The 26,916-nt window shown below is 65.3% G+C and overlaps 6 protein-coding genes across 6 annotated transcripts in view; 2 read left to right on the top strand and 4 right to left on the bottom strand.

Moving 5' to 3' along the window:
• Positions 1-92: 92 nt before the first annotated feature.
• CHLNCDRAFT_141768 (hypothetical protein) lies at positions 93-5,000 on the bottom strand (the record flags this gene model as incomplete). The annotated part of the gene is made up of 11 exons (XM_005842893.1): positions 93-439; positions 651-1,162; positions 1,350-1,539; positions 1,723-1,821; positions 2,013-2,355; positions 2,529-3,024; positions 3,199-3,695; positions 3,831-4,023; positions 4,152-4,478; positions 4,577-4,709; positions 4,928-5,000. The coding sequence occupies 11 exons, from the start codon at positions 4,998-5,000 to the stop codon at positions 93-95; spliced, it is 3,210 nt and encodes a 1,069-aa protein (XP_005842955.1).
• Positions 5,001-5,236: 236 nt separating this feature from the next.
• CHLNCDRAFT_28677 (hypothetical protein) lies at positions 5,237-6,654 on the top strand (the record flags this gene model as incomplete). The annotated part of the gene is made up of 6 exons (XM_005842862.1): positions 5,237-5,303; positions 5,565-5,632; positions 5,783-5,882; positions 6,028-6,128; positions 6,302-6,390; positions 6,546-6,654. The coding sequence occupies 6 exons, from the start codon at positions 5,237-5,239 to the stop codon at positions 6,652-6,654; spliced, it is 534 nt and encodes a 177-aa protein (XP_005842924.1).
• A 675-nt stretch (positions 6,655-7,329) lies between these two features.
• CHLNCDRAFT_11893 (hypothetical protein) lies at positions 7,330-8,680 on the top strand (the record flags this gene model as incomplete). The annotated part of the gene is made up of 6 exons (XM_005842863.1): positions 7,330-7,407; positions 7,515-7,584; positions 7,745-7,845; positions 8,068-8,179; positions 8,374-8,461; positions 8,629-8,680. Coding segments are annotated over 6 exons (501 nt in total), but the record flags the coding sequence as incomplete, so codon positions are not given.
• A 675-nt stretch (positions 8,681-9,355) lies between these two features.
• Positions 9,356-10,928, bottom strand: CHLNCDRAFT_141771 (expressed protein; the record flags this gene model as incomplete). Its single annotated transcript, XM_005842894.1, has 6 exons — positions 9,356-9,567; positions 9,719-9,820; positions 10,015-10,184; positions 10,333-10,479; positions 10,616-10,749; positions 10,863-10,928. 6 exons carry the CDS (start codon positions 10,926-10,928, stop codon positions 9,356-9,358), a joined length of 831 nt encoding a protein of 276 aa, XP_005842956.1.
• A 4,135-nt stretch (positions 10,929-15,063) lies between these two features.
• Positions 15,064-15,984, bottom strand: CHLNCDRAFT_55522 (hypothetical protein; the record flags this gene model as incomplete). The annotated part of the gene is made up of 4 exons (XM_005842895.1): positions 15,064-15,203; positions 15,348-15,453; positions 15,613-15,801; positions 15,910-15,984. 4 exons carry the CDS (start codon positions 15,982-15,984, stop codon positions 15,064-15,066), a joined length of 510 nt encoding a protein of 169 aa, XP_005842957.1.
• Positions 15,985-19,818: 3,834 nt separating this feature from the next.
• CHLNCDRAFT_141775 (hypothetical protein) overlaps positions 19,819-26,916 on the bottom strand; it is a gene marked incomplete at both ends in the record, with an annotated part of 7,778 nt that continues 680 nt past the window's right edge. The window contains 12 exons of the mRNA XM_005842896.1: positions 19,819-19,932; positions 20,088-20,205; positions 20,328-20,709; positions 20,837-20,903; positions 21,093-21,447; positions 21,577-21,653; positions 21,994-22,101; positions 22,239-22,736; positions 25,592-25,692; positions 25,825-25,907; positions 26,003-26,097; positions 26,652-26,795. Coding sequence (XP_005842958.1) covers positions 19,819-19,932; positions 20,088-20,205; positions 20,328-20,709; positions 20,837-20,903; positions 21,093-21,447; positions 21,577-21,653; positions 21,994-22,101; positions 22,239-22,736; positions 25,592-25,692; positions 25,825-25,907; positions 26,003-26,097; positions 26,652-26,795 — 2,142 coding nt within the window. The remainder of the gene's footprint in view (positions 19,933-20,087; positions 20,206-20,327; positions 20,710-20,836; positions 20,904-21,092; positions 21,448-21,576; positions 21,654-21,993; positions 22,102-22,238; positions 22,737-25,591; positions 25,693-25,824; positions 25,908-26,002; positions 26,098-26,651; positions 26,796-26,916) is intronic.

The following is a 26,916-nucleotide window of genomic DNA, read 5'->3' on the forward strand; positions in this document are numbered from 1 at the left end:
ACAAATAAGAATGGGATGCGTTGAAGGCAAAACTTCGATTGGCAAGGCTGTCGCTGCCACTGCTCTCCCACCCAGGCCATCCTGGGGGCGTGCTACAACACGCGCAGCACGCGCGGCAGCCTGTGCAGGAGGCGGGTGCAGCCCTGCAGCAGCGCCCGCGCAGGAGCCCTGCCGCCGGCTGGCGCCACCAGCGTGTGCACCGGCGCCCGCTGGTCCTGCAGCAACACGTGGTGCTTGGCCTGCCGCCGTGTGACGCCGCCGCCGGTGGTGCCGCTGCGGCGGGGAGCCCAGCGCAGCAGCTGGCAGGGATTGAGCACCGCCGATGGCTTGCTGGAGCTGCCATCCGGGTTGCGCTGCATGCGTGGGGGCTGCATGTAGGGGCGCAGCGGCAGCACGTCGCGCTGCACGCCCCAGCTGCTGCGCCGGATGAGGAACGGGTCTGCGACAGGGAAGGGGCGGAGCCGCAGGAGGGCAGCAGGCAGCAGGCGGGTCAGGGGGCGAGATAGCTGCAGCCCGGTCGGGCGGCAGCCGGCAGCGCTGTGCCAGGGCTGTGCCAGGGGATGCGCCCCAAGCACATCCCCGCAGCAAGGACTGTGCTCGGCCCCAGGTGCTGCCAGTGCTGAGTCTGACGCCTGGATGCCGAGGCTCACCTGCCACCCGCGGGTATGCAGCCGCAAACGTCATGCACTCCTCCAGCCAGGGCTGCAGCGGCTGCTGCAGCGCCCAGGGCGCCCGCGGCTCGCGCAGCGGCCGCGGCTGCGGCCCCCGCAGGCGCACCGGCTTGGCCAGCAGCACCGCGCTGCCAGCACCCTCCCCCTCCTCCTCGCTCTCCGCATCGTTGCCATCCAGGCTGGCGCCGCTGCCCAAGCTGTCGCTGCTGGCGGGCGAGGCGGCGGCCGCCGCCACCTCGCGGCGCCGCCCGCCCTGCTGGCGCCGCCGCCATGTGCCGCCGCCCACGCCCATCTCCGCCGCAAAGCTGCCCTCCTCCTCCGCCTCCGCCTCGCCGCCCATCCTGCGGCTGTACACAAACTCGCGCCCAAACTTGGCCAGCTTGCGCTCTCGCATCGGATAGTCGGCCAGCGGTACCGCCGCCACCGCCGCCTCCAGCTGGTCGGTGGGGAAGGGCTTGTAGGGGTGGAACTCGCTCAAGTGCTCCTGCTGGCTGCGGGGCGGCGGCGCGGGGGAGCACCAGGTGCAGGCAGACGTCAGGGGCCGGGGCAGCGAGGGCGGGGCGGCGGGAGTGACATGGCGGGCCGGGGCAATGGGCCCCCAGAGAACGCAGCAGCCAGGCTGGGTGCACAGACCCCCCCGCAACACGGCCAGCGCAGCCCCAGCCGGGCTCGGCTCACGTGCGGGAGAGGTTGGAGTGCAGGAGCTTGAGGCGCGCCATCTCAGCTTCCAGCCGCTCCACCTGCGCCTGCAGGGCCGCCGCCGCGGCCGCCGCGCCCGCGCGCCCCGCGCCCGCCTCGGCCTGCGCCGCCGCGAGGTCCAGCTGCGCCGCCGCCAGCTCTCCACGCACACCATCCACCTCCCGAGCCACTGCGCGACACACGGGAGGGGGCAGCGGGCGGGTGCAAAGGCTCGGGCCGGCAGCGCGGAGGACGGCGCAGAGTGCAGGCAGGGAGGGCGATGGAAGGGCAAGGGCACGACGGGCGCAGAACGCGGCGGCAGCAGGCAGCAGGCGGCAGGCGGCAGGCGCGGCAGCGGCGCGGCGCCGCTCACTGCTGCCCAGCTGCTGCCCCAGCTGGCCGCATGTGTCGCAGGTGGCGTAGATTTCCTCCAGCTCAGACCCCTCGTCCATGAGGTGGCGCAGGGCGGTGGCTGCACTCCGGCGCGGCAGGCAGGGCAGGGGGAGGGGAGGGGCGTAAGGCGGGCGGCGGGGAGGGCAAGGGGTGCGGGCGCCGGCAGCAGTGGCGACAGCCACAAGCCAGCGGGCGGTTGGGATGACGGGCGGCAGGCGGAAGCAGCGGCGCAGGTGCAGGTGCAGCCATGGCGGCGGCGGCTGGGCACACCTGCGTGGATGCGCCCCCCGCGGGGCAGCAGCGCCATGGCGCACGCCGCCGGCAGCAGCGGCTGCATCTTGCGCCGCCCCAGCTTGGCCGCCGCAGCGGCAGAGACCTTGCCCTGCTGCCCCTGCTGCCCCTCGCCTGCGGCCGCCTCGCGGCCGGCGCCGGCGCCGGCTCCGCTGCCGCCCTGCTCTTGCCGCTGCTGCTGCTCCTGCTCCTGCTGCTGCCCCTCCTGCTGCGCCTGCAGCAGCTGCACCACTTGCAGCAGGGAGGGGGCTGCTAGGTCGTATGCAAAGCGGTAGTCGCGTATCGCCCCGCTGCAGTACATGCCCAGCACCCACTCCAGGCCCTGCAGGCGGCACAGCGATCGACATTCAGGCGTTTGGGCCCAGCGGCAAGCGTGTGCCAAGCAGTGCAGGCGCTTCGTGGGCTGGAGGGCGGCAGGCCGGCGAGCGGCACTGCCCACACTGGCAGGCGGCGCGGGCGGCTGGGGCCGAGCAGCAGCGGGCAGCGGGCCGCCACCTGCACGTAAGCCTCGGGATGCGCCTCCATGCCCCGAAGCGTGATGTTGGGGCGCCGCCGGCCGCCGCCGCCGCCGCCCAGCGCCTCGTCGCCCGCGGCGCTGCTGGTGGCCAGGGCCGCCGCCGCCGCCAGCCCCTCCTCGTCCCACACGACAGCAGTGGCACCGACAGCCCCGCCGCCGCCGCCAGCCAGGCCCGCAGCGCCGCCGCCGCCCAGCATGCTGCTGCCGCCGCTGGCGAGCGCCGGGTCGCCGCCTGCCAAGCTGGCGCTGCCGGGCGCCCCTGCCGCCGCCCCAGGGCCTTCCATGAACACAAAGCGCTGGCGGTGGTACTCTGCCAGCAGCGCGCACACCATGCCGGCGTTGAGGCGCACGGTGGGGCAGTCGCGGGCGCCGCGCCCGCGGCCGCCGCGGCACTCGCAGCTGCGCTGCACCAGCGTCTGGCCCTGCCACTGCGGCTCCTGCCGCATGCTGGTGTACAGGTCCCACACACCAGGCCTGTAGGGGGTTGGGGGGTGGGGAGTGTGAGATGGTGTCAGCCCCATGAACTGCTCCCTTCCCCTCACCGCGCACGCACCTCTGCCTTCCCCGTGCACCCAGCCACAAACCCAGCCCCAGGCCCAGCCCCTCGCAGAGTCGGGTGCACTTCCCTCTGCACATGCGTGGCCTCACCGGTGCTTGTTGCTCAGCTGCATGCCCTGGATGGCGGGCAGGTAGTCGTCGCCGCTGCACATCACCGCCAGCAGCATCAGGTCGAGCGCCAGGCCCGTCACCTCCCGCCCCTGCCCGCCGCCCCCCAGGTGCTGCTCCCGCCACAGCCGCTCCGCGGCGTCGCGGCTGAACACCAGCGCCGGCGGCGGCGGCGGCGGCTCCGCGGCGGCGGCTGCAGCCAGCGCAGCGGCCGCCTCCTCGGCGGCGCTCGCGCCCTCCTCCTCCCCTTCCGACTCTGGCCCGCTCAGGTCCGAATCGGTCTCCGTCTCGGAGCTAGATGTGTCTACGCTGCCGCCCACGCTGTCCAAGGAAGAGCCAGCAAGCGCGGCGGCGCCTGCAGCACGCTTGAACCCGGGCGCGGGCTGCCAGCGGCTGCCGTCGCGGCTGCGCGGGTGGTGATGCCGGCGGTGGCGGTGCTGGCCGTCATCTGGGAGGTCGGGCAGGATGTAGACTCCCTTCTGCGGCAGGCGGCGGCAGGGGCACACGGCACGCAGCTCGGCAGCGCCGAGGCAGGCCCAGCGCAAGGCGCTGCCACGCAGGTGGCGGAGAGGCGCTGCTGTATGCGGCCACGACTGGAAGGCAACAACGCGCACCTGCCCCGCCACCAGCGCCATCAGAATCAGGTCCGAGTCGGCGCCCAGCACCAGATGCGTCTCGTCCCGCTGCTGCTGGTCACCACCACCGCAGGCGCCGGGTCCCTCCTCGCCGGCGTGGCCGGGGTGCAGCAGGCGGGACAGAATCTTGAGCTCCCCCTCGCCCTTCACCGTGGAATCTGACAGCTCAAAGCTGAGGCAGAGGGGAGCGGGGAGCCAATGCCAGGTCAGACGCCAGCACCAAGGGCCGCCGCTGACATGGCATGTGCGCCTGCCCGCGCGCGGCTCCCAGCATCACCCGTCCCCGCTCCTCTCGTTCACCTGAGGTGCGCGGTGGCCGGGTCTGCCAGCTTCTTGCAGATGTAGGCGGAGAGCGAGGAGTGGACCTCTAGCATCAGGATGCTGCCGGTGGTGAGGGCCAGGGTGGAAAGCTCGGGGTTGGGTGGCCGGAACTGGGCCAGCGCCAGAGCCTCCACCGTGGACACAACTTTGGAGGGGGGGGAGGAGGGCGCAGGGCCTGCCGCGCCCCGCAAACCGCCACCAGCGCCGCCCTCGGCAGCCTCGCCCGCAGCCGCCACCGCCTCGGCCGCCTCGGCCGCCGCCGCTGCATTGCGCTGTACCTTCTCAGACTCCCGGCGCCGCCGCCGCCTGCCGAGAAATGGCAGGAGCAGCAAACACTGCTCAGGGGCCAGGCGACACCAGCACGCGAATGCCAGCCATGCAGCCGGGGCCTCCCGCCAACGCACCTTTGCTCCAGCAGCTTTGCCAGTGGCGCTGGACCGTCTAATGCCAGCACCACACGCTGCGTTGGCCGAGTCGTCGCCAGAATTTCATCCAGGCGGCGGTGCAGCAGGAGGTGGAAGTACTGCTTGGTGCGAGCTGCGAGGCGCAGGGCAGGCAGGGCGCGAGGTGCTCAGAGCATGGCGCTGCCACTTGCAGGCTGCGGCAGGCGCAGTTCTTCGCCATCCTGCTGGCATCTTGGGGCTCTCACGCACACCAGTGGTGTCGTGGCGCGCGGGCCCTGCCGCCACGCATTCCGCCGCTGCCGCCGCCGCCGCCGCCGCCATGCCAACTTTGCTGCATACATGCAGCCGCACCTCGGCGGATGACTTGGTGCAGAGTCGAAGACAGGTCGATGTGCAGGTGGTCGGCCCTAAAATCGGCTGGCATAGGCACGAACGCTTCTGGGTAACGGCGTTTCAGCCAAGAGTGCAGCCCCGGCACCCCCATGACGCCCGCCTGCACCTGGGGAGACGGTGGGTTATTGCAGGTTGAAGAAACGAGGCTGTGGTAAAGCCAACGCCACGCAAGCACCCGCCCCTTCCCGGCTCTCCCGCATCATCGGCTTGGCTTCCGTCGATCGCACCCAAGGCACAGCAGCAAGTTGCTGCGGGCTGCCCGCCAAGATGGAGATTATCAGCGAGCTTGGCAGGATGAACAAGCGGCAACTGCTGCTGCAGGGGTTGAATCTAGGTGAGCGTGAGCCGATCGGCACTGAATGAAGCAGCTGCAAATGGTTGCACGACAGGGGAGGGTGATCGAGCGCCTGGGCGCTTGCTGCCAGTTCTGTGGCCTCGGTGAGATAGCAGTAGCAACAAGGGAGCCAGCTGCTTGAAGAAGAACGAGCGAAGAAGCTACTTCTGGCTCGCGCCACTGGTGCCGCCACCCCGCAGCCCGTCCCTCTTCCTATCTTCCTGCACCCACAGCCTCACTCAAGGCTTTGCTGGTGTGCAGGCATGATTATCACCTCTGCCCTCATGATTTGGAAAAGCATGATACTGGGCACGGGCAGCGAGTCGCCGGTGCGCTCCCGCCTGGTGCTGCCTGCTGCCTAGCAAACCATGTGGCCGTAGCGACTGTGAGCCTGTGCAGCCTGCTGCTGTGCCACGTGTGCTCCATCCAAACATGCCTTCTCAGCTGCTTACCCGCGCCCACACCTCCTGCCCTCCCAGGTGGTGGTGGTGCTAAGCGGCAGCATGGAGCCCGGGTTCTACCGCGGCGACATCCTCTTCCTCTACCAGCCCAAGCGGCCGGTGCAGACGGGAGACATCAGTGCGTGGCTGCATCTGCAGCGTCAGCCCTGCCAGGATGGACCTTGTCGCGGCAGCTGCTGACCATGGTTCCTGCCTCCTTCTTGCCATGTCTTCACCTTGGCCTTGCTGCGCTCTCCCCTGCCCCTCCCTGCCCCCTCTTGCAGTTGTGTTCAACACGGATGGGCGCGAGATCCCAATCGTGCACCGCATCATCAAGGTGCACCAGCGGGCCCACAACAGCAGCAGCCTGGACATCCTCACAAAGGTGCGGCGGCAGGGTGGCGCCGCTACGCTAGCAGTGGTGTCGTGATGCTGTGCTTGCTGAGATGCGGCTCGTTACTCATCTGCTGCCTTGGCGCGGGTGGGGAGCAGGTCAGGCCCACACTTCTATGCGCTGGGGTCTGTCCTATGCCGCACCTGCCGCACCGCCCCGTGCAGGGTGACAACAACTGGGGCGACGATCGCAGCCTGTACCCCAAGGGCCAGCTGTGGCTCAATCCTGGCCACATCATGGGAGTAGTGGTGGGGTGAGTTGGCCGCTGCCCTGCGAGCGCCAGCCCCGCAGCAAGCCTCCTGGGCGGGAACCAGGGCGTGACCAGCAGCTGGCGCGTGGCGTGGCAGCCTCCCGCCGCTGTTCTGACACCTCGTGTGGCTTGGCTGCCCCGTCCTGCTGCCCTTGCAGGTACCTGCCGCACATTGGCAGGGTCACCATCATCATGAATGACTACCCGATGTTCAAGTATGCGCTGATAGCCATACTGGGGGTGTTTGTGCTGACGAGCAAGGAGTAGGGACCCTGCAGGCCTGCAACACGCATCAGCGTGGCCTCCATGCAACGAAGCCGGTAGTCTTTGTGGCTTGGGAATCCTCATCTGTCAAGGCGGCAGACACCTGTAGATTGCAACCTCTCAGAACGGCAACAGCTGAGGGGCAGAGGAGCCAATAGTCGATGCCAGGCACCAGGCGATCTGGCAGCGCCGGCGCCGCTCCGCCCCCGCAGCGCAGCGGGCAAAACTTGGAGTTCAGTGGTGCACTTTCCGCCGTTTGCAGCTCGATTCCGCAGCCCCGCTTATCACACGTGTCTCCAGCTGAAAGAGAAAAAGGCTAGCGCCCCATGCATGCCGGAGCGGGGAAGCAGAAGCGGCGGGCCAAGCAGGGCACCGGGGCAGCCGCTGACGACATAGCGGTGCAGCAGCACCAGCCGGGAGACGCGGGGTCCGCAGAGGTGGCGCCCCAACAGACGGCGGCAGCGGCGGCACCAAATGACGGCGGCAGCCCGGCAGCCAAGCACGCCTCGCGCAAGGGTGAGAATGACCTGGGCACCGCAGGCATGAAACAGTATTATTGGGTGGGGCTGTGGTCCCTTCAAGTCGCTCCCACCTCGCACTGATGATGCTCCTTTCTTTGCTCCAACTCCGCTGCCCCTGCCGTCGGCAACAGGTGCCGCCGCGCTCCCTGCTCTCTCCAAGAAGAAGCTGCAGAAGCTGAAGGAAAAGTACGACCGCAGGGGCATCGTGTACATCAGCAGAATACCGCCGCACCTGGTGAGTGCAACATGTTTGCCAGTGTGTGCCTGCCTGCTTAAGCCGCTGTGGAAGCTCTGCCTCATGCCCCGCATGCTCTGCTGCCCGCCCTGGTTGGATGTCCGCAGAAGCCGCAGAAGCTGCGCCAGATGCTGGAGCAGCATGGGGAGATTGGGCGGCTGTACCTGGCGCCAGAAGGTGCGCCTGGCGCCACACACTTGCCACAACCAGATGAGCAGCGCTGTGGCGCCGCTGGGCCTGCTCTTGGCGCTTGTGCTGCAACCCACCTACGCTCGGCTGTGGGGACGCCATTGATGCCTGCCTGCTGAGCCTGCTGCGGCTGCCGCCGCCGCTGCAGACCCGGGTCTGCGAAGGAAGCGCAAGCAGCAAGGCGGCAACAGCGGCAAGAACTTCACGGAGGGCTGGGTGGAGTTTGAGGACAAGCAGAAGGCCAAGGAGGTGCGGCAACGCGGGGGACAGCAAGGGGTGGGGCAGAGCAGGGGACAGGAAGGGGCCGGCGCCGGCGATCGACGTTGCACCTACCGGGACTTTGCTGCCATTGCTGCCCCACCAGCAGAGGAGCATGCAGATCTGCGACGCAATCCACTCCCCCTCCGGCTGCCTGCCCAGCTCCATGCGTGGCCTGCTCTCGCACCTTGCCCCCCCGCTGCATCCCTGCAGGTGGCGGCCATGCTGAATGGGCAGCAGATGGGGGGCAAGCGGCGGTCTGCCTACTATTACGACCTGTGGTGCATGAAGTACCTGCCCAAGTTCAAGTGGGACCACCTCACCGGTGCGGGGGCCAGGGGAGGCGGCGGGACGAGAGCAAGCCTTGGGGGGTGGAGCTGTTGCGGGGTGGAGGAGCAGCGGGGGAAGGAACAGGAGGGGCGGCGGGGGGATGCCAACCCCTGGCTGGCCTCCTGCCACGCCCCATGCCAACCCCTTGCTGCCCCTCTAAGCTGTGCTCCATGCCAACCCGTCCTGCAGAGGAGATCAACTACCAGAAGGCGGTGCGGGAGCAGCGCCTGGCGGCGGAGGTGTCGGCGGCCAAGAGGGAGCGAGACTTCTACCTCAGGTGGGCGCCCGGGGAGCTGTCTGCTTTGGCTGCCTGCTGCGTGGTGGGGATGCCCGGTGGCATGCCGCAGGCTGCCAGCCTCTCTGTTCTGTTCTGCCGCTTTCTTTCCCTGCCTCGCTGCTTGTTGCCTGACCTGCTGGTTCTGCCGCTGCCGCCACCACCTGCAGCCGCGTGGACAAGGCAAAGGCAGTCACTGCCATGATGGAGCGCAAGCGCAAGCGCGTCGGCGGTGGCGGCGGGGACGAGCAGTCACCGGCGGCGACAGAGGGCGGCGCGGGCCAGGATGCAGGCGCTGCAGCGCAGCAGGCCGAGCAGCGGGTTGCCAAGCAGCAGCGGGGAGCTGCCAGCAGCGATGAAGCAGTGGCGGCGCGGCAGGGCGCGGCGACGGGTGGCGGCGGCGACGGCGTGAAGGTGCTGCGCATGTATGGGCAGCGGCGAGCCAAGGCGGATCCAGTCACCGATGCAGCAGCGCCCATGCTCTCCTCCAGCCTGCTCAAGCTCATCGCCGGCAAGCAGCAGCAGGATGACGGCGGCGGTGATTGAAACGGCAGCTACTGGCCGTGGGGGCCGCGTGCCTCCACTGCCCCGGTCTTCTCCCGATGGAGGTGTGCTTGTGGATCAGGAGCACACCTTCATATGCCTTTTAACAAGTCGGCGGGGACAGAACTTAGGAGGGAGCAGTGAGCAGTACCATGCCTTGTCCTACCAACCTGGCATTTACATCATGATATTCACAAGAAATCTTGCGACCGCTGGAGCCGGAGCCCTTCAGTGTTTGGCAAGGAGTGATCCAGCCCTTACAACTGCTTACACATCATCATTACAACTGCTGACACATCGCCATTGCTGGAAACGACTTGGAGCATCAGCACAGGCACGCATGGGACAGGCCATTCAGCGGGAGGGCAGCAGCGGCAGGCTGACCGCCTGGCCGCTCTGCGCGCTGCGGGCCACAGCCTCGGTGAACTCCATGTAACGCACGCCGGTGGCAAAGTCTGTGAGCTTCACGGCCTCCCGCCCCCGCATCGCATTCACCCACTCCTGCTCCACCCGCCAGAAGCCCCGGTGCTCGTGCGGCACATCTACCGCCTGCATGCACCCGCCCTCTGCAGCCCCGCCGTGCCGCCGGCCGCCAGCCCGTTCATTGAGCATCAGCATAGCGTGGCATGGGAATGGCATGAAGTTGCAAGCTGGTACTGTGGAGGGGGAGAGGCGCAGGACTGGCAGGCGGGTAGTTACGTGGCCGGCAGGCCCCACCTGACTTGAGTGCCAAGCTCAACTGCCCTGCATCTACATCCAGGTGAAGTGTCCCCTCCGTCCCATGCAGCCAGAACTCTGTGCTGGGCTCCCGCGCAGCGCCTGCGGTGTGGGGCCGCAAAGCGCCACAGGCTTGCCGCGTGCGCCCACTGTGCTCCAACATGCGCATCCCCTGGCACGTGCCAGCAGCGCGAGAAGCGTGGCCGTGCCTTGCGCATCCCCCACCTGCTGAGCGCTGCCCGGCTGGCAAACAAGGAACACGGTGCCCACACCGCACAGCAGGGTGCCAGACCCACCTGCCACGGCAGAGAACACCATGTGGGCTTGCGCGCCGCAGGCCATGTCTGCCAGCAGGTCCACATGGTCTGGCACCCGCACCCCCGTCAGCGCCGCCGTGTCGGGGTGCAGGCGCAGGCCCACCACCGTCCTGGCCATGGCCATCACGCGCCGCGCATCGCCCACCCACCTGTGCGGCGCACGAAGGGCACCGACCGAGAGGCATGGGCGCAGCAGCAGGAGCAGGGTTCAGGGCGGCTGCAGGCGGCTCGCTGCCACTCAAATCTCGCACTGCGGCTCCGAGGCTGCCATGACGCAGTACACTGCCTCCCACCCACCTGGCCAGGGCTTCATAGACGATCCCCATGCTCAGAATGTTGAGGCCCGACAGCTCGGCATCCTGGCGCCAGTGCAGTGGCGCGCCGAGTGGGTCGGGGAACTGCCGCCCCACGCCGCGCACAGAGATGTAGGTGAGCTGGCCCAGCCTGCGCCCGTGTCAGGTTCGGCACAGCCTGGTCGTCATCAGCAACATGCTGATGGCGGGGCAAGGCATCATCGTCTGCCTGCTGAGTGCCCTCTGCCAGTCCCGCCCTGCCTGGTTTCTGCACCCCACCCACTCACTTGCCGGAGCGCAGGATGTCTTGTATTGCGGCATCGAAGCCCAGGGTGATGGGGGAGGGCACGAGCTGAGCCACCAGGCCAGGCTGGCGCTGCGACGCAGCCAGCATCGCATGTGCCTCTGCCGCATTCATGGCCTGCGCAAGCGCCAGCCGTGGGGAATAGGCAGCAGCAGCAGTGTCCAGGCTGATGCTGGCTTGCATCCTACTTCCCCCATCAATCTCCCCATCCCCCTATATCTGCCACCCACCATGCGGGCCTCGCAGAGCACATGCTTGCCCGCCTCTAGCGCCGCGATGGTCAGCATGGCATGCATGTTGGGCCAGGTGCCTATGACCACAGCGTGAATGCTGGGGTCGTTGATCACTTCTTTCCAATCTGAAGTGGCGCCGGGGATGCCAAACGCGGCGGCGGCGGCACGTGAGGAGCCCAGGGTGCGGTTGCAAACGGTTGTGATGTGCACCCCAGGTATGTCCTGCAGCCAGTGATGAAACAGATGGTGGCAGGTGACGGGTGTGCGCTCATCTTGAGGGATGTGAAGCTTGATGGCAATGCTGCTTGCCTGCAAGTTGGGTATGTGCCGGAGCTTCGTGTTAGCCCCCGCGCCGATGACCCCAATCCTGCAGCCGTTCGAGAACTTAATCTCAGTGTGACTGGCGCTGCCGCACCGGCCAGATGGAAGCCAAGGGCGCCGCGCTGAGAGCACAGCCCCTGTCCCCCGATTGCTGCCAGCCAGCAGGCAGCAGGCAGTCAGCCGCAGGGCAAATGTGCGATGACAGCGGGGCAAAACAGCCACCTCAGTTGCCCATTGCCGTCTGCAATGTCATGCCCCGCGGCTGACGGGGTCGCTGCGCTGCTCATGATGCTGCGTTCGATCACCGCGTTGGCACACCGAGCAGGGCAGGCTGGCCAAGGGACCAAGCGAGGCGCGCTGGTGGCAAGGGTGCTGCGGGAGGCCCGTGCTGCGGCTGCCGCCCGCTGTAGCATTTGCATGTGTGTCGATCGATGAAGAAATGCACGTACAGTTGTGCGAATGCTGAACTGGCGGTAGGAACCGCCACCTGGCGGCGATGTGGACCGCCCAGCCTCTGCCCGTGGCAGCCGATTCTGCAGCACACCATTTACAACTGCGGAGAGAGAAGGGGGATGGCAAGAGAAGAGCGACCGTGGAGAGGAGCAGTGGGAGCCTGACGCCGCGAGCGCTCGGCGGGCAGTGGCCCAGTGGGTTTCAGCCACGCGAAGCGCCAGCGCCTAGCTTTTAATTGTGCCAGGTGATCGATGTCTTGTTGATCAGCCAATGGCCATCAGTGTGGGGGAAAGTTGTGGAGCCCGCCACGAGCTTGCCGCCGCCAGGCGCTCATGATCAACGGCGGTGGCGGCGCCGCCAGCCCCACAAGCTACGGGGCAGGACCTGCGGAACCAGCCCAGAAGCTGGAGCCAGCTTCGCAGCAACTCTGTTACGCATATCGGGGCTAAACTCGAAGCAGAGCTGAGAGCCGGTACTGAGGAAGGCGCGAAGGAAGGCGCCTCGTTTACTTCCGCAGCAGCTCCTGAGACATCATTTATCTGAAAGAAGAGATATCTTCCTTCACTCTATTTGGCGCGCAGTTTGAGCCGCACTGCGCAGCCTCGCACCAGCTGGGCCAGACAGAAACCCTCCGCCTTTGCTTAAACACCAGCAGATGACGATCAAGCTCCTCTCCATTGCGCTTCTGCTGGCAGCAGCCTGCTGCGCGGCAGGCGCGGGCATGAACCAGGCGCGAGCTTGAGTCAGATGCCTGGCATGCTGGTGCAGCTGTCCTGTCCACCTGCCAGTCAGCTCCTCGTGCCAATGGTGCACTTGCCGCTGCCACAGGCGTGCTGCCTGCACGGCCCCGGCCGTGACAGTGGATGAGCACAGGCAAAGCCCTCGAGGCTCACCCGCCCGCTGTCCCGCTGCCATCGCCCGCCTTCTGCCGCAGCCGCTGGGCGCCACCAGGCGGAAGCTGCTTAAGCTGGACCCCCCATCCATCTGCACTTCCTACGGCGACTGCAAGCCGGTGGCGGTGAGGGCCAGGTGCCCTGCTGACTCTGTCCCCGACGCCAAAGACCCCACCCTGTGAGTCGCCTCGAGGCTGGGCAGCACGCCCAAGACCGATCCTGGAGCTTGTCCTGACTGCCCACCTTCCTGCCTCTACAGCTGCTGGGAGCCATGCCCAGGCGGTTACAGAACCAGGAACTTGAAGTGGTGCATGCCACGGTGCCCCAAGGCCGAAGTGCCGCCCCCCTGGGTGCCCGTGGTGGTGTCCATCCCTGACAAAATGGTCACCTGCAAGCGGTGAGCTGTCGGCCCCCCAGACACGTGTACGGCTACCACGAGACTTTTGCTAAAATCGGAGCATGTGCTTTGTCACCACCCCACCCCATCCCCCCTATAATCCGGTGCCCTCCACTCCTGCCTGCAGTTGCAAGGAGCGCACTTGTGAGTACGTCGCGGTGAAGAAGCAGACCGGCGTGGAGGATATTTCGGGGTGTTACCAGAAGTGCAACCAGTCAGACTGGGCCAATTACCCCTTTCTCGTCAACTCGTCCCCGTTGGTGAGGGGGCGTCCAGCATGTGTGTGTGGCAGTGGTTTTAGTCGCTAGCAATTTACGTGTCGCGACCAGCCACACGGCGGCAGCGCAGCGGGGGGTGCGCCCGTGTCGCCTCGGCACCAGTTCCCTCCGCCCTGCAGCCTGACCCTGTCCTGCCCGCTCTCTCCCCCTGGCTGCGCTGCCCCCGTGGCCTTTCCCCCTGGCCAGCAGAAATGCTGCAGCAAGAAGTGCCCCGACGACTTCCCCATCTTCATCTCCGACACCGTGTGCGCCAGCCTGACCGGCAAGCAGAGGACGGTGGACCGCAAGTGCCTGCCACGAAAGCCGTGCGATGCTGACGAGGTCAAGCTGGACATTCTGCCCCGCAATACCACCAGCGTGGCGTGCCCGTCCAAGCCCCCCGGTGAGCGGGGCTGCCGGGAAAGGTCTGGCAGGTGGGGCTGCGGTGCAGGCTGCCGAGTCCGACGCTGATCTGCTGGCGGGAGCCCCGCCATCACGCTGAGTGCTAAGGATTGTGTGCTGACCCTGCTGTGCCATCCTCTTGTGTCCGCCCGCAGCGGTTCTTCCGGTCACCACCCCCAACGGCCTGTTCTGCTATAGGTGTACTTGTGGCCTCCCGGAACTGCACCCTAATGGCTCGGTGCGTGCCCACCCCTCTTGTGTGTGTGGTTGCCTGCCAGAAGGCCCCCCACTCCCCGCCTCGCTGAGACCCATGCCGTTCCAGGCTGAGGCAGCTGCTCCCCTGCCTCTTTTGCAGGTGAGCTGCTCTGGGGTCCAGAGCCCCTGCCCCGCTGGCTACAAAAAGTGCGGGCCCTACTGCTGGTGAGTATCGTATGCCCGGCAGATGGCGGCGTGCGCTTCTCCTGTCCAGACCTGAGCGCTTGCCCTTAAGGCTTGGCGATTAGCGCCGCCGCCATGCCACCCACACTGGCCGCGCTTGCAGGGACGCCTCCGACCCCAGTATCTCTGGCCTGCTTTCCAACACGGACGAGGCCACCTGCTACCCGTTCCTGGTGTTCTTCAAAAACTGCCTCCGCATCTGCCCCCGCGAGGCCGTCGCTACTGGCCCCAATCAGACTGGCCTTCCCAAGTGATGGCAGCTGTGCGTAAAACGTCGAGGTTGCCGTCGATCTGTTGTGTGAATACGTGAACACAGCTGGCTTTGTGCCCCGTCACTGGCTGATGTTAGCCCCCTTCCACCGCCTTCCGATCCGCCACACTGCCCGTCAGATAGACCCCATCAATTTGTGAGCATCAATGCCCAAAACACTGATTTTTCAAACAAGGAGGGCAGTGTACCTTGTCCAGTGCGATTCTTATGAGTGACAATGCTGCCAACACAGAGCTGCGCATGCATTGGTTACGCAGGCAGACATTACACTTAAGAGTATACACCGATCATCAAGCAACGGATGCAGGCTGCAAAAGACGTCTCAGTGGTGCTGTTCAACTCATCATGCCAGCTTGGAACCAAGAGTATGCTGTGCTGCACATCCTGAGCAAGGCCCCCCAGTGCAAGGGCCGTCGCGCCTAGTTGCCAGGCAGGCTGGGCGGCGGCGTGGCGTCGATGGGCACCGCCCATGGCTGCACCACAGGACCGCAGCATGCGTTAGCATGCTGGCGCATTTTAAAGCATAGGGGCATGCCGCCCCTGCTGCTCTCTTGCCTGGAAGCGCCAAAGCAGCACCAGCTCCAGCAGAACCAGCAGCGCCAGCGCCCAGGCAAAAGCAGGCGTTCGTGCCCTGCACAGGCGCACGCCACACAGGCAAAGAGCTTGTCAAAACCAGTGGGCGCCCCCTCCTGCCTTCCCAGCTCCTTGGCAGCGTCCTCACTAGCGCTGTCATGCTGTCACTCCTCGCACTCCCTCGCGCCATAGCTCACATGTACCGCTCGTACTTCTCTCCAAAAGCTTCCCTCAGCATGCGCTCCTCCAGCGGCAACACCGTGGCGCTGTACAGCACAGCGGCAGCCAGGAAGGTCAGGCTGGCCCACAACGCACCGCCAGCCATGGAGAAGCCTGCAGGCCCAGGGCAGGAAGGGTTGTGGCGGCCGCAGGCAGAGCAAGCAGGCAGCAGCTCGGATGCCCAGATCCCATCAGCTCTCCCTGCCGCATGCTGCCCTGGCCAACTTGGCTCTCCCGCATGTCAGCCAATCAACGCACCTATCAAAAAGCACATGTTACCAAAAGCCTGCGGGTGGCGCAGCAGCGCGTACACGCCCCTCGTCTGCAGGCGCCGCGGCACTTGCGGGCTGCCCATGAAGCTAAACTGCAGCGCAGTAGGGGTGCACACGAAGCATCGAATGGTGACCGCAGCAGGAACCATGCCACAGGGGGTGCAGGCCAGTCAGCAGGATGGCAGGGGGTGCATTGGGCAAGACCGGCGGCCAGGGCGGGCAGTATACCAGAACGTGCAGCTGCGGCTCACCATCCCCACTTGCAGCGCCGCCGCCACCGCTACCGCTGCCCCGAACACGCACATGACGGCCCCTGGGGTGCCTGTGTAGTCTGCAACAGAGGTGACCGGGGGCGCCGCATACCACAGCACAAAGCCCAGCCAGAACACGGCATTCCAAAGGTATCGCAGCATCAGGCGCCAGTCGTTGCGCGCGTCGCCCTGCAGCGCGCAGGGCGGGACAGGGGCACCCTAGAAGCTGGTTTGGACTGCAAGGAGATGGCTGGCACTTGTTTTGCAGCACGAGGGGATGGGGTGGGGGTCACCTACCTTCAGGTGCTGCTGCAGGTCCCGCACGAACCGCACCGTGTGGTACAGCGTGAACAGCGCGCTGGAGGCAAACATGCCTGCAAGAATTTGATGTGTCCTGCCCTGTTGTTGTCGGAAACACCTTGAAAGCTGGCCCGCCAGTCACCCAGCATTGGCCCCCGCTAATGTCCACCTCAAGGACATCATCTCCACCCATCACCTACCCGTTGCATAGTGCTCGAAATGAATCAGCCGACTCAGGAGCTCGTTGCCGGTGAGTACCGACACCAGAAGGGCGGACCAGTAGAAGATGTTTATCGCGTAATACACGTCTGAAAAAGTGAGGCCCAGGAAGGTGACGGTGCCGTCCTCTGGCTGCGGCGAGTCCACAACGCCTGCTTGTGGGGGCAATGCATGTTTATGTTTCCAACCAAACTGCAGTGTTGATGCATCAGCAGCATAGCTGCGCACCTTTATGGTACGGCTTTTCCGGCTGGAAAGGTTCCGCATAAGCCTGCACCCTGCGCGGCAGGTGCTGCCCTCCATTTGGCGGAGGGCGGCGGGTGGCGGGGCGGCGGCAGGTGGTCGTGGGGCGGGGTTGCGCTAGTGTCTCGGCGCCGTGCGGCTGCGCAAGCTGCCTGATAGATGGTCTCAGCACCGATGGCGAGCCTTGAGCGCTGCACAGCGGCGGAGGCCGCCATCGCAGCGCTTGCATATTGGGTAGCTGCGCACCGGGAGAACACAGTGTGTTCTGACTGCACCTAGGCAGGTCTGAAAGGGGTTTGAGTTCGTTCGGTTCTCGGTGTTGGGTTTCGAGCGACTCGACAACAATGCTGACCTGGCGAGGGTCATTGATGGCGGAAGCGAGGCGGAGCATCTCTGAGGAGGCCATCCATCACCTGGCGACATTTATCGCACTTCAGCCGACACCATGGAGGGACTCATCGATGCTGCCAGTGAATGTGTCGCAAATACACTGAGGACCTGCCTGCAGAGCTCTCCCAGCGACGCCGGCACTGGCCGCATCGAGACACTGAAGCTGGCGCGATTCGCCAGCAAGCTAGGCTTGGTCGTCAGCGAAGTGGGGCTCTCTCTCAGGACGAATGAGGCGTTGCGAGGTAGTGCTTTGGGTTTTGGGGCTCTCCATAGAGCAGCTCAGAGCGACAGCAGCGGTCTCGGCTCAGGGTGCCGGCGGCGCCGATGCCACTGGTGGCGGCAGCAACACGACCTTGAGTGCCGCCCACCCTGCAGGCTCCAAGAGGGTGTTCATGGCCGTAGATGCCACCGTCAGCGCTTTGTGGCAGGCGGAGCAGCTGGTGGCGCAGGTGCGCGCTTCTTGCCGCTGGTGCCATGGCCCACCGCCCAGGCTCCGCATGGGCCCCCTTGAGACCCTTGCTTTTGCCTGCTGCAGTGTGCGGGCACCAGGCCCAGCTCCATCTGGCCGCTGGAGGATGCAGTCGAGTTCCAGGCGGCGGCTGCAGAGCTGCGGACGGCAGCGGGAGGTGAGCGGACCCCGCCGACTTGCCGCTGAATCGGCTGCCTGCCACGCTGCCGCCTACTGAGCCGCATGCCGCTGCGCATCGCGTGTTGCAGGGCTAGCTGCCCTTGGCGACCTGCTCCCGCAGGATGTGCGGGAGGATGCGGCGCACGTGCACCGCCAGCTGATGCTGCTCAGCTTCACTGAGGATGAGCTGTCGGGTGGGTGGGCTTGCCTGCGGGGGGCCAGCCATGGGCTCGCGCGGCCTGCACCTCGCTGCCATCTGCCCACACCACCTGCCCGCCTTGTCTTCCTGCCGGACCACCTGCAGAGACGGAAGAGCAGGAGCTGGAGCAGGTGCAACATCAACACAATAACCTCGGCCCCCTGCCCCACGCCTCAGCGGTGCCGACAGCAGCGGCAGGCGCCAGTGCAGCACTTCCATCGGCGTCGTCCGAGGCTGGTGCAGCGCCCCCCGCAGCCCCGCCGTCACAGTTCACCAGCCCGGAAGCTGCCATTGACAGTGGGGCGGTGGCGGTGAGCAGGCAGGCTGCGGCTGCGGCCAGCACGCCAGCCACGCCCGCCGCCCTGGCCGACGCACAGCAGCGGCAGGCGCTGCAGGCGGCGGCGGCGGTGGCCACCGAGGCGGCGGCAGAGGTGCTGTCGGCAGAGGGGGGTGAGGTGGAGCAGCTGGTGGATGAGGAGGAGCACAGGGAGGCAGGGGAGGGGGATGCCGCTCTGGAGCAAGACATTCGAGGCGAGGTGCACCTGCCTGCGGGGGAGGAGGGGCTGGTGGTGACCCGCGACGGCAAGACCGCCCTGCCCCCCACCTCGCCTGCCAAGGGAGCGGGTGGGTACCGCCGTGCCGCCCAGCAGATTGCCCGTGCTCCATACTGCCTGGCCTGCGCACCCACGCACCAGCTGGTGTGCTGCTGTTCCCTTGTCCCGCAACAGCGCACATGCCTGGCGCCCCTCCCCCGATCTACGCTGCCCGCTGCCTGCAGTCCCCGTGCGCGGCGCATCCCCGCTGCCGCCAGACCCTTTTGAAATGAGCAGCAGCCAAGACGCGGGCCTAGGCTCCAACACGCTTGTGGAGCTGAAGGTAGGTGAAAAAGTGTGGGTATGTTCGGGGGATGTTGTGTGCAGGGATGGTGGGGTTGCTGAGCCTGCCCCGTGGGGTTGGCTTCATGCTCAAGGGCTGCTTGTTGGGTTATTTTGTTTGAACAACTCTTGCTCAAGCCGTTTATGGGATGCCCCTTCCTGCAGAGCTTCCAGCAGGGACAGCAGGATCTTGCGGTTGCCGACGATGCGGAGCAGCAGCTGGGGGCGACCGCCGATTTTCTGAGCCTGAAGGAGCAGCAGGAGGGTGCAAGTGGAGACAAGAGTGGGCCTCAGGTGCGCCCCGGCGATGGAGGTTGGTTGAGGCACCTGCTGCTCTCCAGACCTATGCCTTGCGGTGTCATGAACTCTAGGGGTAGTGCTCGTGCGACCCAGGCAAATCGATGGTTACCTTCAGCTTTTTGCCGGCCGACTTGGCTGGTGCGGTAATGTGCGCTTGCTGAAGGTGCGGCACAATAGCTCGTCGGAGTGGATCCCTCTCTTACGCTTCCTGCTTGTGCAGGTGTTTGTGGCGCTGCAGCAGCTGCGTGAGTATGAATCGGCCATGGCAGCGCGAGAGGAGGCAGAGGCGGCAGAGCAGGCAGAGGAGGGTATGGCGGGGGAGGAAGGCGAGCCTGCACCAGCAGCTGCAGAGGCAGTCGAGCAGGGCCATCCAGAAGAGGCGCTGCATAAGAGTCGCAGCGAGCAGGCGGCGGCAGCTTTGGCCCAGAACTTGGAGGAGCTCAGGGCCTCCTCCCCCTCCTGAGCCGGATAGCTCTTTGTTTCAGACACTGCCGCAGTCATCCGGTGCACACGCCAGATCGTGTTCGCCTTCTCGCGTAGAGCTTGCTCAGTCAGTTTTACAGGTAGACCTGCTGTGCTGTCAATGTTGAAGTCTGCGCAAGCCGCATAACGTGCAATGCCCCCTCGCATCCATCCTTATATAACACCCCCCCTTGATTTGAATACACCCCCCCTTGAACCCAACAGCTGGATTGTGCCTGGTCTGTGTTTGTGGGGCACCCTGGACCTCTTCGTTTTGCCTCTGCTCTGTTCCCTTCTGTTTCATTCCCTGCATCCCCATTGTCGCTGGCCCCTTTGCCTGCTCATCTCATTTGCCATGCCACATTATCTCACTTCTCTATCCTTGTCCAATGCCAAATAGACTCACACACAAAGCTAACCAGAAAAGTGGCGACTGAGTGTAAATGCACAGATGATTCAAGCAGTTCAGGCATCATAGCAAAAACAAACCGAAGAGCACAGTTGTGTACAGGACGAGGGCGGGCTCAGCCGGTGCTATCATTGCCCGCCAGCCTAGCCCCTGACCGCCGCCCCGAGGACCTGCCCGCTGCTCACCCGTGCGGCCCCAGCAGCGCCTCCACAGCCGGTGCTGCGGGGACGCGGCTGTCCACCAGGTAGGCTCGGTTGTTGTCGTGCAGGCGATCCAGCTCATACTGGTAGTTGACCTGCAGCAGGTGAGTACCGTTGTTGTTCAAATCGATCAGCAGGCCATCGGGCCATCTCCAGTCCAAACCAGAAGGTTTGGTGGCTGGCAACGCAAGGGCCGACGAACAGAGCAGCCATCAATTTAATGACCCCCTCCATTGCAGCTCCAGCCCACCATGATGCCGTGGCTGCGCCGCAGCCCCGCCGGCGACGTGTCGGCGTGCCAGTTGAGCTGCATCACCGCTGCGCCGTTGCGCAGATGGAAGTTGGCCACTGGGTCCAGCGCCAGGCCCCTGTAGGCAGCCACGCAGGCAAACGAACAGGAGGTAGGAGAGAAGCATGCGGTCTAGCAAATCTGCTGTGATGCCACCAGCATGATTTGCAGCGCAGTCTTGCTCGGGCCTCCGCCGCGCACCTGCGCCGCTCCAGCAGCAGGTAGTGTGCAGCCAGGCGCATCAGCACCGGCTCAACCGCCGCCTCCAGCCGGCTGCTGTGCAGCCAGGCATCATCGGCCAGGGCCCAGCCCAGTACCACAGCAGCACGCTCCTGCTCCGCCTGCTGCTGCTGCTGCTTTTGCTGCTCGCTGCTGCTGCTGGCGCCGGTGCTGCTGCCGCCCTTGCCGGTTTCCGCTGCTGTGGCCCCCTGATGCTCCCCATGCTGCGTCCACCCCAGTCCTGGCAGGTGCCCAGCCGCCACCTCCTCCAGCTGCTCCGCCTCCCCCGGCAGCAACAGTGGCACCGATGGGAGCAGGCCCTGGCCCACACGAGCCAGCTGCAGCCGCAACCAGTCGGCAAAGCCTGCACAGGCAACAAGGAGTGCAAGGTGCCTTAGTGAATCGCCAAGACGGGCAGCATGACAGCTCGGCGCTGCCGGATGCATTGCAAGGCCTGAAGTTTTTCCAACACGCACTGCAGCGGCGCCGACCTGGCAGCGGGCTGAGCGTGCACAGCGTGGTCACGCTGGGAAACTCAGACTGCACCTGGTGCGCCACCTGCATGCATGGGATGCAGGCGGTCAGGGCTGAGGAGTGGCTGCCAGGCGCAAGCAAGGAGGTTGCTACACTGATAACAGCCGGGCGGTGCCACGGGCTCTTGCTTGAGCCACCCAGATGCTAACAAGACACCGACCAAACCAAAAGCAAAGGTCTTGCCTGCTTGATGAGAAAGTTGCCCAGGTCCACTCCTGTCAGGCCTCGCTGAGTGGAGGAGATGGAGTAGAAGACGGCCACGCTCGGGGGCTGGCCCCTCTGCGCCTGCTGCGCCTGCTGGTGCCCGAACGGCAGTGCCAAGGACGCATCGTTGTCCAGCGTGGCCTGGTAGGGATGGTGGGGCTCCAGCAGGCGAGGCTGCTCCTCCCATGTGCGCTCCGAGAGGGCGGTGTGGGCGTGGCGGTGGCCGTTGTGCCCCGGCGGGCTGCGGCCGGGGTCCAGGTGCGGCAGCAGCTGCCGCAAGTTGTGCGCCACCTTGTGGGCCAGCGCGGTGTGCAGCACCACCAGAGGCTCTTCCGGCATGGCGTTGTGAAAGAAGGCATACACCCTGCAGGTAACGTGCCAGTGCAGCACTGCTGACGCCCGGTGCAAGTGCAAGGCCAGCAAGAAGAGGCAGCCTAACTTCCAGCAGGTGGCTGTGAGTTCACCATAGCTTTTGGCAAATCCAGCACCCCACCTCCGGTTTTTGGCGCTCAGCCTGCTCTTCAGGTCCCGCCAGCCGCCAAACTCGTGCACGGCCTCCCTGGCAGCAATCTGCGCGGCGGGTTGGAAGGGCAGTGTGACGTGGAGCCTTGGGGTTAGTTCAGTGGCGGCAGGTGATGGTTCCCTGTTGTAATCAGTGAAGCGCCAACAGCAGCGCAGGCAGTTCCATGAAGAAGTAGCAATCGCAGGCTGGCCGCTGCCATGGACGGCTTGCCTTCTCTAGAAGCGCGGCACTGCTGCCTTCCCAGCTGATGCGACGCAACTGCAGCAGGCCTGCGCGCAACGTCGGCGGAGGCTCTGTGATGATAGCACTTTCCCTAAGCTGCCAACCCAGCGGCCCTGGATGCTGTGCTATTCAGTGCAATCACCGCAGGCAATAGGTCTCAGGCACCACACCGTCTTGCAACTCACCCGCGCCGAACCACTCTGCCAGGCATCCACGCAGCGCTTCCGACAGCGCACGCAGTGGCGCAGCGCCCGATGGGTGCTCCTGGATGGCCTGCAGTCAACCAGCCACAGCCAAGTGTAGCGAGTCACAACAAGTCGCAGCTCCTGTCCACCCCGCCACATCCTCGCCCAACCGTCCTGTGACCCTGAGGCCCTCTTTCCCAGAAACTCTCCCACCCCCACTCGCACCTGCAGCAGCTCCCCCCGCATGTCCACCAAAAACTTGATGCCACCCGGCTGCTGGCTCAGCGGCGAAAGCAGGCGTGTGTACAGCGGTGTGGCGGCCGCCGACAGCTGTGCCGCTGCCTTGAAGAGCTGGTCTGGGGCCGGACCAGCTGTGGGCCCTACCTCGCCCCCCAGCTTCTGCTGCTCAGCCTGCTGCTGCTGCTGCTGGCGCAGGTGCTGCCAGGCAGCCACCGCAGTGTCGAGCTCGTGGGCCTGGATGCCAAAGGTGGCGGTGAGGGACCGGAAGAGCGCCAGCCGCTCTGGCCGGCCCAGCTCGTGGTAGCACTGCTGAAACAGGGCCAGCAGCTGCTCGGGCAGCGCCGAAGACTGGCCCCGGCCCTGCCGTAGCCGCAGCGCTGTGTGCAGCAGCTGCCGCACGTCCTCATGGCTCAGCGGGGCACCTGCGGCTGCAAACGGCAGCAAGGTTGGCAGTATGGCGGGTGTGAAGGTGCCTTGCTGGGGCTGCAGAGGGCGGCTGGGCACGTTGCGGGCATCTTCCCGTCGCCAGGAGCTTGAGGGGGGGTCGCAGAAGGAGAAGATGAACAGCCCGCTCGCCTGCGGTGCCGCCCTGCCGCTCGTCCAACAAGCCCTTCCAGTAGGCCAGCAGGCTCTCCCCTTCTGCCGGCGCTCCTCTCTCCTCTACATTGCCCGGCGCGCTGGGTGCCGCGCCCGAGGCCCCACGCACACCAAGGGCAGCAGGCTTGGCGGCAAGGCTCTGCAGCACTGCGCCCCAAGCTTTTGAGCGCCGCAAGAGCATGAGGATGCGGGCCAAGGTCTTGGAGAGCCAACTGATCGTGTGCACCACAAAGGTGTAGAGCAAGGTGGGGACGCCTTGCCAGCTGGGCAGTTTTCCCCAAGGGTGGCCAGCACAGCACCACCCAAGTTTGCGCCCCCCCAATACTCGCCGCCATTGCATCCCCGCTCTATTGCCGATGGTCTAGCATGATGTGGGTGTCTCTTTCCGCCCTCCAGGCGACTGGCTTTGTGCCCCACATGCTGCCCGCCAATGGGCGCCGCCGCCCAAACGCAGCTGTGGCCAAGACCTCCGCTGCACAGCGCAGAAACTGATGTGTGATAGTATCAGCGTCTAAAAAGCGCGCATGGAGGCGGGGCGAGGAGATTACCGATCGCTGAAACTCAAAACTAGTGGAGGAGAGCATGGAATTGCGCCGGCAGCTTTTGGGGGACTTAAATCCCGACTAAGAGGCCAAGGACGCTGCAAAGTACACTCCTGGCACCCACCATGTCGGCACTTGGGAGGCGGCAGTCACGCCGCCCAGCGGAAAACTGCCTGCAGGCTTTGAGGCAGCATTCGAGCACAGCAAAGCTCTCGAGGCAACTCAAGCAGTGCAGCAGGCAGCAGAGACAGCAATGGAAGCAGCAGGAGGCACCAGTGGCTTCTTCCTCACCCTCACTGAGCGGGCCAGGGGGCACACGATGCCGCTGCTCGTCAAGTGCCCTTCGGTGGCACGCAGGTGGACAAGATCTTTTGGCCCAACGATATTGGCAGCATGCTACTTACCTCTGGCGCTGCTGCGCCAGGTGGGGCTACATCATCTGCGTCGAGGCCACCCAGCGGCGGACTGTTTGGGAGCGCCTCCATGCCGTCTTTGTTTCGCTCGTGCTCGACCAGCGCAGCCTGCCCATCCTTCTGTCCCTTGAGGATGCCTGGCGAAGTTTGGCAATCAATATAGATGCCTCCATCCTCACTAAAAGGTATGATCAGTGCATGGATCCAATGTCGCTGCGGGGCTGGTCTGCCCCAATTCGCATGCGGCAACTTGTCCTCCATGGCCTGCAGATCCACTCGTGCCCCGCAGCCCCGCGGCCCACTACAGCCAGTCACCAACCTGCAGCCTTCATCGCCACGCTCCTCAAACAGGAGCCCGGCGCTTAAGTCTGTGTCGCCTGCGCTGGCCGTGCGGCGCAGCGCGGGAAGGCTGCCGAGGCCCATTCCTTTGCACAAGAGCATGTTTTGAGTGCTTCAAGCAGCGACAAAAGGTCAGAGTGAAAACAGGCTGCTGGGGCTGGAAGAGCAGGTTGCTGGGTGCTCTCTGTGCTGTGCATCGCTAGCAGGGGGCCAAGCCACTGCCAACGACAGGCGAACGCCCCAAAATTTGGGGCGAATCTGTCGTTGAACGGTAGTCAGACTATAGAGACGGCGGTACACCCTGGTACACCGCCCCATGTGGACATGCCGCCGGTGGAGACCGCTCTTCAGACACCTGCAGTGCTCTTGCTAGACCTTCAGAGCGCAGCACGGTTCTTCCAGACGCACACGCCAGGCAGGGGCGGAGCAGGGGCACCTGCTTGCCTCCCCGCCTCCTGCCGCTGATGCTGCTGGCACCTGGCTGGCCACCTGCCGCACTCTGAATGAGTTACATTTGAAAGGGGGTGGGGAGGAGAAAAACGCGGGGGGAACAACCTCCAGCAGGATCGATAATAATAAAGCGTGAGAATTAAGTGGTATGGGGCCACAGCGTGGGGTGGCGGCAGCCGGGCATGCCAATGTGCATGGTGTCAAAAGTGGTAAACGTTTCGGCACGGATAACCTGCCAGGCTCAGCCTGGCTAATGCTCAGAAAGTCAAAGGATGTGCAAGTTGCACCAGGGTAAAAAGCCTTTCCCTGCTTTTCTAGTGACCTAGCGTTCCGCACTGCCGTTTGGCCAGCCCATGCTCCCGTACCGTTGCGTTTCTCCCCAATGCGCCATGCCACTTTGCCAGTCATACACACGTTTCGATGCGTGCCCTGTCAGCTGCTTGCGTTGCATGTCGCCTTGCTCCACCCCTGTTTTATTGCTTTCTCTGCTTTCGCCCGGTTCCCGTCCCGTTTCGGCGGGGAGTCTATGTTGCAAGCTAGTTCTTGCTTTACCAGACTTTAAGCCCACACAAGCAAGCAAGCATGCTGTGCCTCCTTCCCAAACAAGCCTGGCAATGCACAGAAACAGAGGGGGCAGGACAGAGAACACATGCGATCAATGATCAATGCGGTTGACCGGGGAAAGATTAAGTAAGGATAGGAGGCGTGGCGGCCCATCTGGCAGGCACATGCGGTAGGGCGCCGACTCCTACAGACTTGTTGCTGCTTCAAAACATGCAACTGCTGGCAAAGCTCTGCTGGCTCAGTTGGGGCAAGTGCAGCCGGCAATCTTGGCGGTGAAGAATGGTATGCGTGTTTGCTTTTTGGTTATCTTTCCACCGTAGTACGATTTCAGGGTGTTGCTAGGCATGGACCCCTGCATCGCAAAGGAACACATCGGCAGTGCTCAGACAGCCGGGCGGGCGAGCAATTGCCCCGGACCCGGCAGACAGCACACCTCGGTGAATGGGTAGAACGAGGCGCTGGGGTTGGAAGAAGCGAACAGTGCCATGATTGTGGCAGGCACGCAGTGCTCGTTCTGGGTGACGTGCAGCGTGCCTGCAGGCACGCGAAAAGCAAGATGGATGGTGTGGGTGGGCTGTCGAATTCGGGACCATGTGCGAGCGAGCAGGAGGAGGGTGGTGATGTCAGCCTGAGGCAGCAGCTCGCATGAGGATGAACTCTGCTTACCAGTGGGGAACACGGCAAATCCGCCGGGGCCGACATCCTTCTGCGTATTCTCGAGTGCCTCGGTGAAAGAGTTGTTGTTGAAGCTGCGAGGCAGGCGGCATGAGCGGAGTGAGGCGGCAGTCCCTTCCAGTGAGCGATGGCTGCCCACATGACCAGGCTACGCAAGCGTGATGCTTACACTACGGAGAACGTGACTTTGCCCTTGATGGGGAATGCAAACTCGGCGTGGGGGTGGATGTGGGGCTGCAGGATCGTGCATGGCTCGAGCGTGAACTGCAGCACTGGTGTGGAGGAGCAGGTTCAGTGGCAGCAGGCGTTTGGGCGTTCACCGCCCACAATCGGTTCTCCCAGGGCAGGCGGGCAGGCGAACGCGCTGGCACCCACCAGGAGGAAGCTGAAGAGCCGGCATCCCGCCGGGCGGAGGGTTCATTCATTCATTCAGCACACAGACCGGCCGCCTCTTGCTCGAGGGCGGCCCACTTTGGCCTGGGCAGCCCGGGCCGCCCTCCCCCCCGGGCGCATGTTCGGTGTTGGAGGGGTGCGCCCAGCGATAGGGGGCCCCTGAAGGCATGCGCCGAGGCCGGGAAGCGTGGTTCGGCGCTGCTGCACGCTTGGCGACTTGAACAGAACCGCGTGCCGCCGAGCTGCGGCCGCAGTTTCCGGCCCACAGTCTACGGCCGCAGCCACGGGACTCGGCGGCACGGCGTTTGGGCCCAAGCTTGCTGCCGCCGCCGCCGTGCCCGGGGGGCAGCGCGGCGGCGGCGGCGGCACGCTGCGACGCCCCCGAGCCACCGAGCTGCGGCCGTAGCTTCCTGCCAGAAGCCCACGGCCACAGCCACGGGACTCGGCGGCACGGCGTTTCGGTCCACGGCTTGCTGCCGCCGCCGTCGCAGGGGTGCTGCCTGCGGCGGCGGCGGCACGGCGTTTGGGTCCACGGCTTGCTGCCGCTGCCGCCGCCGCAGGGGTGCTGCCTGCGGCGGCGGCGGTAGCGCACGTGGCAACCCCCCGCGCTTCCTTGCCTCCCATCCACCGGACCCCGTCCTGCGCTTCACTTTGTTTCGGGAGGGGCTGCTCACTGCTCATTGCTCATTG

This window comes from Chlorella variabilis, assembly GCF_000147415.1.
Source record: "Chlorella variabilis unplaced genomic scaffold CHLNCscaffold_38, whole genome shotgun sequence".
NCBI lineage: Eukaryota > Viridiplantae > Chlorophyta > Trebouxiophyceae > Chlorellales > Chlorellaceae > Chlorella > Chlorella variabilis.